Raw genomic sequence first — 12,902 nt, forward strand, 5'->3', positions numbered from 1 at the left:
CCAAGGCTTTGTTATGACTAAGCATAAATTCTCCAGGAAAGGTCAATTTAACGGGCGCGCGACCAAGAATACCGTCACTAGAGTTTGAGGTTTGAAGGATTTTGGTGCATCATAGGAGGAGTGGAATTTACCTATATAAGGCAGACCGAAGCCCGACTGATCGGGTTCTTGGGTGCCTTGATCGAGTGTCGAAACCCCTCTAGCGAATCAGCTTGCGCGACAGCTCCGTCCACGAAGAATGGAAGATGATGGCACCCGGTGTTCACACTCCTCTCGAGACCTTACTGCTCTTCCAGACACTACATCCATTCACTGCCAATCCGCCCTCCTTCGGCAAGATCTCCGACACCCTGAAGAACAACGAGCTTCTTCGAGAAAGCGATTCCTTCGAGCTCAACCGTCTTGAGCCGGACGCCTTGAAAGATCTATACCTTCGCCTGCTGAAAGAGGAGGCAAAAAGCGAAGCTAAAGGGCGTGATCAGGTCTTTCAGAAGAATGAGCAACCCAATCCGCGGAAGCGGAAGCTGTCAAGTCCGCCCTTGGAGACTGTCGACGAGGCTCTGCAGTACAACCACCTGCTGCCTCAAATAGTCAACCGTTTGTACTTCAGGTACCGAGATCATGCTATCAAGTCAATTGAGGATGAAGAGCGGAAGTACAGGTCGCTTCAAAAGGAAGTTCAAGAGATAGAGCGAGGGGACTCGGATGGACGAACTCAGGATCAAGATCTTAATTCAAGACGGGACTCGAGAGGGGTATCGTCCATACAGACACTGCTACGACACGATGATGAAGTGGACAAGTCACAACGAGGAACTACATCAAGACCGACATCTGCACATGAGCTACGGAACGGCCTGGTCGCGGAGGCCCAGACAGGCGCATCAGAGCATCCGTATGAAGCACCTCCGCATGGCCTCAATGGCATTCCACATCCTCCGCAGGTAGCTCCATCAGGAGGTGGTCAGCAGATGCCAAATGACTACAAGAACCCACCACCGTTTCTGCCGCCTCCACAGAGCTTCAACCTTGGGAACCTATCAGGCTCACCAAATTCGGACATGAACCGCAGACTGCCCCCTCAGAATCAACCACCAAATGGCGTCGCACCTTCACCAAGTCCACGCTTAAATCAAACCCCATTTCCCGGACCAGAGCGCTCCTCAGCCTCGCCCCTCATAGGCGGTAGAGTTCTACCGCCACCACCGGGAATGCTCCGCTCTTCTGGATCACCCACTGGACCTCTGGATGCTCTCGCAGATATGGCTGGTCAACAGTACCGAGCAAATCCTCCTATGCCATCCCCTCGGCCTCTTCAGCACCCAGGTCCACAACAGCACCCTAACCAGCTTCCCGCGCCGAGGGGTTACATGCCAACTGACTATCCGTACTATCAGAACCAGGCACCCTATCATCCGCCATACCCACCCTACGGGCAAGGGCCCCTGCCTGCATATAATCTTCCACACGGAGGTTTACCTTACCAAGGTCACGCTGCGAGCGCTGTGCACGGGTCACCTTACGGCAACACGCAACCTTACCAACCTCCAGTGGGACAGTACCCACAGCATCCTAATTACAATCAAAGTCCTGGATACTACCAACCAACACCAATTCAGACACCTCACCCTCGTAATCATGTATCTCGTTTCGCTGATCAGCATACGCCATTGTCAAATGCATCCGGTAGGCAGCGGCCGCCCAGACCGACGCCTATTGTTACCTCTACATCTTCCACAAAATGGAAAGATGTCGATACCCCTGGTTCCGTGCGACCTGTCGGATCACCTGTTGCACCTTCTTCCAGAGAGATAAGTCCAATCAGTGACAAAGAGCCATCGCCTTCACCGGATACTGCGCAGACTCGAACGCGGGGCGCTCAAAACCAGAAGGAGCTGCAAGCTGCAACCGACTCGCCTAGCGAGCGGGTACGAGCCAAACTCACTCGGGGTGCAGGAAGAAGAGGTCGTGGAGGCCGAGCAGGCAGTGTAGCATCCTCGACAGTTGCAGACTCTACTCGAGCTCGTACTCGAAGTCAGTCCATTGTCTCTCAAGCCGACGAACTTGGAATGGACAGTCAGCCCACGTCAACCCGCAAAATCAAACCCGAACCATCTGTCGCTTCAGGCCATGATGATGACGCCTCCGTAGCCTCTCAAACCGCCGACGAAGCTCGTAAATCCACAAGACAGCGCCGCGGTACCATTCGTGGTCTCGAAAAGGTGAACGAAACCGGCAAGCCGAGCTCGAAGCGAAAACGTGAAGAGGCAGCCATTTTACCACCTCATTCCCCTACACCTGACTCATTCTCGAAACCGGGCCAAGTCCTCGCCAGCCGCAACTTCGCCCGTATCTCGCAGACTGTCATGAACGATGTCATTCACCACAAAGTCGCTAATGTCTTCGCCAAACCCCTTACTGAGCGTGAGGCGCCAGGCTACAAAGACCTCATTTACCGACCTCAAGATTTAAATTCCATCAAAAAGGCTATAAGCAACGGCAGCAAAGCAGCCAACGCCGCCATTGAGGATCTTGCTCAAGAAGGTTCGTCTAGCGTCTGGATACCTGAGTCCCCGGATGTGATGCCACCAAAAGGCATCGTCAACTCCGCGCAGCTGGAGAAGGAATTGATGCGTATGTTTGCAAATGCAATCATGTTTAATCCTGATCTACCAACCAAACGCGGCTTTGGTCCTGCTTTCCGGACTAGACAGCGTACGTCGGAACTCGGTGCTACGTTTGATGAAGACCGAGAGGAAACAGAAGAAGTTATAAAGGGAAAGCAAGACGTGAGTGTTGTGAAGGATACGAGGGAAATGTTTGAGACGGTTGAGAGGAGTGTGAGTGCTTGGAGGAGTGCAGAGAGGGCGGCTGAAGACGATGGGAAGGGAACCGTTGGAAAGCTACGGGGCGGCGGAGATGAGGCTGGAGATGAGGAGGCGGATGAGCTGGCAGGGGAGGAGGTAGTGGGTAGTGTAGAGGTTGATGAGGGGGAGAAGAGGACGAAGAGGAGAAGGAGATGATTGGGACTCTGTGAGACGATCCATTACCTAGAGGTCTATGCCCTGTTCAAGTGGCGATGTTCCAATCATTCTTCGAACATGCATACCAAGTAGTCATCATCGCTGTGCTGAAAGCCGTAAACAGTTGATCAATTGAATACGACAGATAGGACGTATCGTATAGTGCTTGGCGGCGTGTGGCGCTAAGCTTATTTGAGCTTCTGAGCGCCGTCCAATATGTACGTGGAGCTTTGGACAAAACTTTCGCACAACGCTCATGCTATATTATTGAGCTATAGAAAATAGATATACATATTTAAAGTACTTAGTAAGGCTAGTACCTCTTTAATTAGCTTTAGAAAACGTCTATACTTCTATAATTATATCGAATAAGATTAGCTAATTTTAATAGAATTATAATAGCTATAATTTTAAGAAATACGTATTTATATTAAAGTTATCGATAAATACTATATTAAAAATAATAGATAAAGACTAGAAATTATTAATAAATAAAGTAGTTACTATTCTTAGAGCGACGGTAATATTTATAAAAAGAGTAAATAATAAATTTAAAATTTAGATAGTCTTAGATAAAGTATATAAACTAGCTATTAACTTAAATAATCGAGATAATAATATAGAGAAAAAGATTACGTATATTAAGTATTAGATAATTAATTTAAAAAGTAATATATTAATAATTAACTACGCTAGCGTATTAAGCCGATTCTTAATATTCTTTTTTACTATTAAAGAAATCTCTATTATACTATTAATAATATCGAAATAAAATTAAATACTATATAATAAGCTAAATAAGATTATTATAAAGCTATAAGATAAGATAGTAAATAAACATCTACAAATCTGAAAAGTTCCTTTCCGCACGATTTCCGCCGGGTTCGCATTATAAGTACGATTTAGTCTATTTAGCAGACTTTACCTATATCTAACTCTTTTTATTAATTTAATAACTATTTTAACTCTTTCGTTAATTCTATTAGTTTAGCAACTTTAAAAATTTTTAGCAACTTTAAAAATTTTACGTAATATACTCTAATATACTCTAAGTACTATTCTTATATATATAACATTAATATATATTATTATTAATATACGTATTATTATACGCTATATTAGAATATTACTTACGCGACTAATTTTATTAAATCGTCTAATTCCGTAGCTAAATTTAAGTTAGCGTTGATACTCGTTATCGTAAAATCTTATTATCGCAACGTCGATTATTAGAACTTTTTTTTTTATACGTATTACTATTAAACTAGTAGAACTAATAGAAAAGATTAAAACAGTTACTAAACCGACGGAATTTAGATAGATTCTAATCAGATTTACTAAACCGACAGAATTTAAGCGGATTCTAATCAGATTTACTGATCTAGGGATTTTATAATTTCCGCGACAAACGCGCGATCAGCAATTTCAAATTTTGCAGGAACTTTTCAGATTTACAGATAAAGTATTAGAGAGAAAGATATCGAGCGAGATAACTACGATAATTAATAGATATATAAAAAATATAGATATTATAAGAAAATCTATTAAAACGATTAGAAGGCTAGCGAGTAGCGATATATATATTATAGCTATAAATAAGAAGAAGGCGAATAAATTAAGAAAAAGTAAGGATTAGACTTTAAAGATAAATAATAGCGCGAGAGTAATTATTAAAATATATAGTCTTTTACTCTATAAAGTAAGGATTAATATATTCGATATTAAAGATATAACTATAATAATTAAAAGAATTTAGAATAAGAACGTTAATATACTAAATCTCGATATAATATAACTAAGCTAGTTCGGCGCGAATAAAGAGAGTTATAATAAGAGTTTATTAATTATCGAATTAATATCTCTAGAGAAAGAAAATAAAGTACTAGAAGAAGATCTAGTTATCGATTTAAAACTATGTAATTATTACGTCTATAATAAGTAGTATAGATTGAAGTAATACTTCGTATATTAGAAATACGATTATCTATCGATTATATATTCTAAAAAGAATTACTTAATATATAAGAAATACTTAAGAAAAGTATTATTATAAAGAATATACGGTCGATACTCGTAAATACTCGATTTGCGAGGAACTATATAAGATTTAAAATAAGATATATATAATAAAGAAGAGAAAGATAGCGAGAATAAGAATAACGAGATAATAAACTTCTTTATAATTTATAATAATAAAGAAGATATCGACTAGCTATCAAATAAGCGATTAATTAAATAACTACTTTTAGAATATATTTAATTATAAATAAAATAAGAAATTTTTTTTAAGGCTAATATTTATATATAATAAGCTAGTAAATAAAGATAGAATAGTTAGTAAAAGAGGAATTAGAGGACTAGATCTCGAAAGAACTATTATATCGAATCTTTAGCTAAGTAAAAGAAGATATACTTTTATATTATTAATAAAAATCTTATCTAGAAATAGATTACCCTTTAAAGTAATAGATAAAGTTAAATAATATAAGAATAATATAGCGATAAGAGAAATTAATAATCTTAAGGATAATAGATAGCCTCTAAGTTAAAAGAGTAATAATAAGAGAATTATAATCTCTATTAATAAGAATAAAAAGAGATATATTTAGTTTATCGATAATTAAGAAAAGAAGAATACTTAGAAAGAGAAATATAGACTCTATAAACTAGACGAAGCGAGTAAATAATATTAATAATAATATTAAGAAATAATAGTATATCTTAGTTAGCTATTAATACTATAATATAATATAAAGAAATTTAAAATAATTATAGTAGAACTCTTCGATAATAAAAAGATTTATAATATCGATATAGTAGTAATTTAGAAGCCCTAGAGAAATACTAATATAAATATATTATATTATTCTCTAAAGAATAGATTTAACTTAATCTACCCCTATTATAATAATATATAAATATACTTCTATATTAATAAGAGAATATTATTAAAGTAATAATATCTATTATATTATTTATTAAACCTCTATACTCTTAATATTAAGTTCGAAAATAATAGAATTATATATATATATAATATCTATAACTCTACGATAATTAATAAATAAATAGACTTAACGAATTATATAAGACGCTTATAAAGTCTAAGAATAATAAATAGATTATATTAAACGACTTTAATCTTTACTATATAATATAGAGGAAATTAAATACTTATATTAATAAGAAAATAAAAGAACTAATACTTATAGCGAAAGAATTCGCTATAAAATAAGCATTACTAGTAGAAATAATAATATATAAAAAAAACTATTAAATAATAATAGACTTACTATTCGTTACTTTAATACTAATAATAAATATTATTAACTATAATATTAAAAATAATTTCGAAAGTAAATCTAACTATCTTTTAATTTTTATAAAGTTTAAGCTAATCGTAATAAAGTTAGTATTAATAATACGCCGAAACTTTAATAAACTAGATATCGAGATTCTAAGAGAGATACTCGCTAAAGCTATAATATCGAAAGAGTATCTAGCTAATTTCTTAAAGAAATAATAAAAATCTTATTAATAATAATATCGATTATTAAATAGTAATTATTATTAACTCTATTTAAGTAGCTATAGAGAAGTTTACTTTAATTATTAAATTATCGCTATAATTTAAATTAAGATTTATATTAGAATATAAGAAAGTATAAAAAAATTATAAATTACTAAAAAAAAGCTAGAGAATAACGCTCTTAGAGAAAGTATAGAATAAGTATAAAGTCGCTAAAAACTTTAAAAATAATCTAATTAAGAGAACTATTAGAAAGACGTTTAGAGAATTTATAATAGAGATATATAAATTATTATAAATAATATAGAAAAAGATTAAGTAAATTAGAAAATAACTTATAATATAAATATATCTCTCTCTACTATTTAATAAAGATAAATAAGAATATAACGAACTAAGTCTAAAAGGTAGATCTTCTTATAAAAATATTCTTTCTATTATTAATATAGATAAAATTAGATAATATTAGTATTAATATAATATATCTATAAGTCTATCTAATAGATATAATTATTATAAATAAAATAAGAAAGACTATAACGTAAATATCGTTAAAGAGAGTCTTAAAAGAGAGACGCGATCCCTAATCTAATTCTTAAGAAGATTCTAGAATTATTACTCTCTTATTTATATAGAATATTCAATATATATATAACGAATAACTACTATCTAGAGTACTTTAGAATATTAATAATAATTATCCTTTCGAAGTTGAATAAAGACTATTTGATTTCTAAAGAATATCGATTAATAGCTTTACTTAATATTATAGAAAAGATAATAGAGTTTATTCTTACTAAAAGAATAGTATATCTTATAAAGATATATAAACTTCTATCGACTATATATATAAGAGATTATAGATTATAATTATATAAATATAATATTTATTATTTTCTAGAAAGAATATATTAGATCTAGAACTCTAATAAAGTAACTACGATATTACTACTAGATATTTTAGATATATATAATAAAGTCTCTTATTCTCGACTACTTTATAATTTCTAAAAGCGAAAAATTAATATAAAAGTAGTTAACTAAATAGAATTATTCTTATTTAATAAGATAATAATACTAAAAACAAGCGAATACTCTATATTAAAGACTTTTATAATAATCGAAATTTCTTAAGAATCATCGCTATCGCCTATACTTTACCTCTTCTATAACTTAGATCTTATTAATAAATATAATAATCGCGTCGACTTAGAAACGATAGCTATCGATTTTATAGATAATATAAACCTTCTAATAATAAGAGACTTTATCGAGGAAAACTATAACGCTCTTTATAAAATCTACGACGAAGTTTATATAAAGTAAGCGTTATGATACGAATCGAAGTTTAATCTTAGTAAATATTAACTATTATATTTTAATAGAAAATAGAGATTTAGCTTAGATTATTCTTTATAACTTAATAAGAGATAATATATTAAGATAAGACGCTTTATCCGCTATCTAGAAGTTGAAATTAATTTTAAACTTCTATAAAGCCACTATAATAAGAAGATTCGATCTAAGACTATTAAAAGTATCGATATATTAGCGAGAATTACTCGAATTAATATAAGATAATAATTATAAGAGTATAAGATAGCTCTATTAGACGATAATTATTCTATAAATAATATATTACTACTTAATATAATATTAGCCCAAAAATACTACCAATTATAATAAAACTTATCTCTTATTATTATAAAGAATTTAATCTTAGATAAAGAGAAAAATAACTAAAGTATTTAAAACTATATTTATTTTAGTACTTAATATAAAAGTATATCTTCTATTAGTTAAATAATAACTAAATAAAATTATCTCGAAAATTATCTTATAAATCGCCACTAGTTTAATATATAGCGAGATTATTAAGTTACGATTCAAGTAATAAAAGTTTAAAAGAAAATCTAAGAAGAATAGAAAACTAAGTTTACTAAAGCGATATATTAATAAATTCGAAGAACGATATAATAATATTAATAAGATTAAGAAATTACGCTCTTTTAATATTACTCTTAACTAGAAACCTTTTAAAATAATAATTTATAAGACTAAGAAAGCCGCTAAAAAACTAATTAAAAGATCGATTAATAAGAGTTATATAATAATATATATAGATAATAGCGAGATTAATAAAAAGATAAAAGTTTTAGCTATATTATTAAATATTAATTCTATTTTTAATATCTATTTAGACTTAAATAACTAATATATAATATACTTAGCGAAGTTATATAATATTCTTTAAGCTCTAATTATAGTAATTATATATTAAATAAGATTATAATTTAATAGAGTTATAGTAAATACGAATAATTAAATATTAATTTAAACTATTAAAGATTTAAATAAATATTTAAGATAGATCTATATAATATAGATAGTATAGATTATTAATTCGCTAAGATATCTTAAGATAGTAATAGAATTATACTAAATTTTAATATATATTAATATCGATAATAATAAATAGGTAAATAGAGAGGCGAAGAAGATTACTAGCTAGCGAGAGTGAGTAATTTATAATAAAAGAGTAAAGATAAATATTAATAAAATAGCTTAATTATTAATTATATAGATAAGAATAATATCGATAATTAAGATAGCTATTAGAGACTACGCGATAAAATAATAAATTATCGAATAAATTAATAAGAAGCGAGGTAATATTCTTAGAAGAATTTAATTAATATTATCGAAATAAATATAACTTCTATATTCGAGAGTTAAGCGCGCTAAGATATCGCTAATAATATAAATAAGAATTAAGAAAATAGATTTTAAGATCTTTCTTTATAATCGATAAATATTAAATATAGAGAATAAAGAATATAAGTATAGAGCGAAGTAGATAACTCGATATATTCTTTATAAATATAGGCTATTTAATAAGAAGCGAGAAATATAATAAATCGAAGAGAGAAGAAAGGTGAAAGAGAGGATTATTACTTATAAAAATATACTAATAAAGTTACACTACGCCTTTATAACGACGAACTTTATAAGAAATATAAGACTTATTAGATAATATTAAGCCCTTAATAAGAACTAACAATAAGAATTTACTAGAATAGACGATTAAAAAGAAGAATACGATTAAGATAAGAGGGCCCCAGCGATATAGAATACACCTCTTCTCAAGAATCAAGTACAATAAAACGCAGAACCATAACGGTGACTTATATAGCCTCATTTATTTGAGACCATATGATTGGCCGAAAGGATCAGATAGATTACGTAACTCGCATAGTCGGCTACTAGGGCAAGACTTCAGGGTAGTACAGAGGTCTGCACCGAAAGTCCTGCACCCGCCAAGACTCTTGCTCAGACTTCGGATAACGCCCCACCTAAAGGGCTACCTGGACAACTTCGGAATCGCACCTAGCCCTAGCCAGGTTTCGGGGCTTAATGCCCCTATCAAGCCAAAAGAAGTACCTAAAGTCCCATCCATGCGCTATGAGAAGATATTTCTAGGCTTCCCCTCTACAGGGCCGCTTTCCGAAAGTAGGGTTAGGGCTGCACTAGTGCGGGTGCAGGACTTTCGGTGCAGACCTCTGTATGATGTAATCAATCAAATCAATCAAAAACGTGGAGCTTTACGTCCTACACCCGAGGGGCCGAGATTCAAGGTTGACGATATCAAAACCTCAAATAGGCTTAGCGCTCCGACTTAACATCCGCTCCCGCTAGTACTTCTTCATCCTTGACGACCGACGTCTGCATAACCACACCTTCAGCTCGAAGTCATTGCCAAGTACTCCCCAGAACCAGCATGAGTTATGCAAGGGGCCTCTTGACTCCCGTGCTTGTTACATTAGTTGGGGTCGGCACCGGTAGGCAGACCTGGTCCCCACCCGTTCCCGAAAATTGCCAGCTGATCTTTGTCCAGGCATCGCAATATTTGACCCAGCATTCAAGCAAGAGAAAGAGCAGAAAGAGCAGGAGCAGTATGTATAGTCCATTCTGCTATCACATCCGCCGGCTACAAGCCAATGTTTTCACAGAATCGTCGAATTCAAAGAACAGCACGACCCTTCGCCAGAAGAGCAGATTCGCAAGACAGAGGAAGCTGTAGCAAATGCTGGGGGAGCTACCACGATAACCAAGGATACGGAGAGGTAGTCTGAGGTCCAAACCGGTCAATTCAGTAAGCCAGTGAAGACGTTCAAGTGGTCTGAGGTTCCGCTCGACCAATACAGTACTTCAGGGAAGTCATCATGAAAATTAGGACATCGTGGAGATATGCCTGTCTAGTTCGCACGAACATCAGCCGCGTTGCGCCGTGATACTTTCGCCGTTATCCTCTCGAACATACCTTCTCTCCTACATTAACGACAAGTTCTACAGCGGATCAAACCACCGTTCTATCTCAACCGCACTCCTTCCTACTACTCCTTCCTACTACATCATCGCCCAGTTTTGCAGGCCACGGACCCCAAATGACGCCCGAGCCCTCCTTACCATGTTTGGCTACTCGTTCATATTCGAGCTCTGCACTTTGCGTCTCGGAGAAGAGGGAGTATGCCCACCGCTTCCATGCCAAGCTCAACCTGGAATACAAGGTCTTAGATGATAGATTCGGTGGTTCGTAGGGCATATCTGTCAGGTATCGATTCCACATAGGGGAGAAGATTGTATCGGGAAAATTGTGCAAGGCTCTGGGGTGCTTGGTATCAAAGCTGGCGACATGACTTGAGTTGCGGAGGTGCAGGTGGTGAGCCATATACAGCGGTGGGCAGCTTAGGCAAGGATCCTGCTGTGGGACGAATCGAAAGGTGGCTCAGGAGTTAAGCGCAGTCAATGATAGTACTTGGTGACGCGATGTTTGCACTTGTCTATTACGACACCGGGACAATGTCTGGTAAGACAAGATGGGAAACGGACCATCATAGTTGAGCAGTATCTAGAGGGATAGGCGGGCCAGCCAGGAGATTTCTCAGCAAATGGAAGGAGCAGTGAGAGGTTTCAATGGCGGAAGCCCGAAAATCAGAGATGGTTCGGCAGCTTCAACGAGTGCTTCAACACAATACATGCTTGGCGTGCCTCATCAGTTCACCCGTCATTTTACCAACCTCACCAACGCCATCCCTCCATACGTATCTCCTAGTGCTTTTCGCCCAATGCTGACCTCAATACTCTACGCCATTGGCCACACCTGGAGGCACTTAATCCCAAATCACGCTCAACACCACTGTCCGTGACCGATCATTCTCACCTTATCCTCATCCTCAAGATTGCTCATCCTGCGTCACCGCGAGACTCCGAGCCAAGAAACGGCCTAGGATTACGGGAGCCTACCATCATGAACTCTACGCAAAACCACACCATCTCCCGTCGCAAACAAAAAAAGGCCGCTAGAAAGCTCAAGCGCGCCCAGTCCAGCAGTATGTCCACCCCTCGTGGGACGCGTACCAGCCAACTGATCAGCTCCAGCCGTACGTGCTAACGCAGATGCCGCTCTACGTAACTCACGCGCCGCCCGCCTCCACCACATCTTGGGGAGACCCGGACGCGGGGGCCTATCAGCCAAGAGCGCCGAGCAATTGAAACAATTCTTCTCTAAAAAGGTCCCCGAGAGTGAGAAGCCCTCGCTGCGTGAGATGGATGCTTCTGCGGCGATGATCATGCTGCAAATGGCGGCGGAGGATGTCGATGCTGGGAAATTGACTCATGAGGAGTTGAGGCAGCTAAGTGAGGAGAGTCTGATGGCGAGAGGAGCAGAGTGTGGAGAAGGAGGAGGAGACGAGGAGGACGGGAAGGCTAAGGAGGACAGGGAGACGGAAGTGACAATGGAGGCCAAGGGGGATGTGGGGTCGGAGGAGGGGGAAGAGCTGGGAGACGAGGACTGGGAGCAGGGCGGTGTCGCTTTGGCCAACGATTGGTAGCCATGCATAGGAATGGCCAGACAGCATCAATTCAATTTCATGACCAGCGCGAATGAAGACATTAGGAACTAGTAAATCGTGGATCCGCAAGTGGCCACTGGCTGATGGTGCCGCTAATGCTTGGCCGTGTTGACCATGTTTAGTAAATTAAGGTTATATATTATTTCGGTAACTTTTCTTCCATCGAGCAGTATGGCCTAGTGGTTTACACTGGAACACCCAAGTTAAAACTGATGAGGCCTTACTCGTCCAGCTTTGGCCTAGTACAGCATTGCCACTAACGTCGGTTCGAGGGTTTGCATCCAGATGAATATGCACAGTCTTTAATAAAGCTGGAGCTCCTGTAGTCTGGGTGATTTTCCTTTTGCTCCTCGGTTCGACCCCGACTGTTACCTTTTTTTCTTTCTTTTTTTTTTTTTCTTTTTTCTTGTGAACTCTTTCAACATGAGCAGCGTCACC

General features: G+C 36.4%; 4 protein-coding genes across 4 annotated transcripts; 3 read left to right on the top strand and 1 right to left on the bottom strand.

The window, feature by feature from the left end:
• Positions 1 to 245: 245 nt before the first annotated feature.
• On the top strand, positions 246 to 3,023 carry HO173_001382 (uncharacterized protein; the record flags this gene model as incomplete). Its single annotated transcript, XM_037303322.1, has 1 exon — positions 246 to 3,023. One exon carries the CDS (start codon positions 246 to 248, stop codon positions 3,021 to 3,023), a length of 2,778 nt encoding a protein of 925 aa, XP_037169969.1.
• Positions 3,024 to 10,330: 7,307 nt separating this feature from the next.
• HO173_001383 (uncharacterized protein) lies at positions 10,331 to 10,680 on the top strand (the record flags this gene model as incomplete). Its single annotated transcript, XM_037303323.1, has 3 exons — positions 10,331 to 10,391; positions 10,448 to 10,505; positions 10,563 to 10,680. 3 exons carry the CDS (start codon positions 10,331 to 10,333, stop codon positions 10,678 to 10,680), a joined length of 237 nt encoding a protein of 78 aa, XP_037169970.1.
• A 247-nt stretch (positions 10,681 to 10,927) lies between these two features.
• Positions 10,928 to 11,281, bottom strand: HO173_001384 (uncharacterized protein; the record flags this gene model as incomplete). The annotated part of the gene is made up of 1 exon (XM_037303324.1): positions 10,928 to 11,281. The coding sequence occupies one exon, from the start codon at positions 11,279 to 11,281 to the stop codon at positions 10,928 to 10,930; it is 354 nt and encodes a 117-aa protein (XP_037169971.1).
• A 220-nt stretch (positions 11,282 to 11,501) lies between these two features.
• Positions 11,502 to 12,443, top strand: HO173_001385 (uncharacterized protein; the record flags this gene model as incomplete). The annotated part of the gene is made up of 3 exons (XM_037303325.1): positions 11,502 to 11,654; positions 11,792 to 11,942; positions 11,992 to 12,443. The coding sequence occupies 3 exons, from the start codon at positions 11,502 to 11,504 to the stop codon at positions 12,441 to 12,443; spliced, it is 756 nt and encodes a 251-aa protein (XP_037169972.1).
• Positions 12,444 to 12,902: the final 459 nt, after the last annotated feature.

The sequence above is a fragment of the Letharia columbiana genome (genome assembly GCF_014066305.1).
Source record: "Letharia columbiana isolate WasteWater2 chromosome Unknown Sc0000002_s0, whole genome shotgun sequence".
Classification (NCBI taxonomy): Eukaryota; Fungi; Ascomycota; class Lecanoromycetes; order Lecanorales; family Parmeliaceae; genus Letharia; species Letharia columbiana.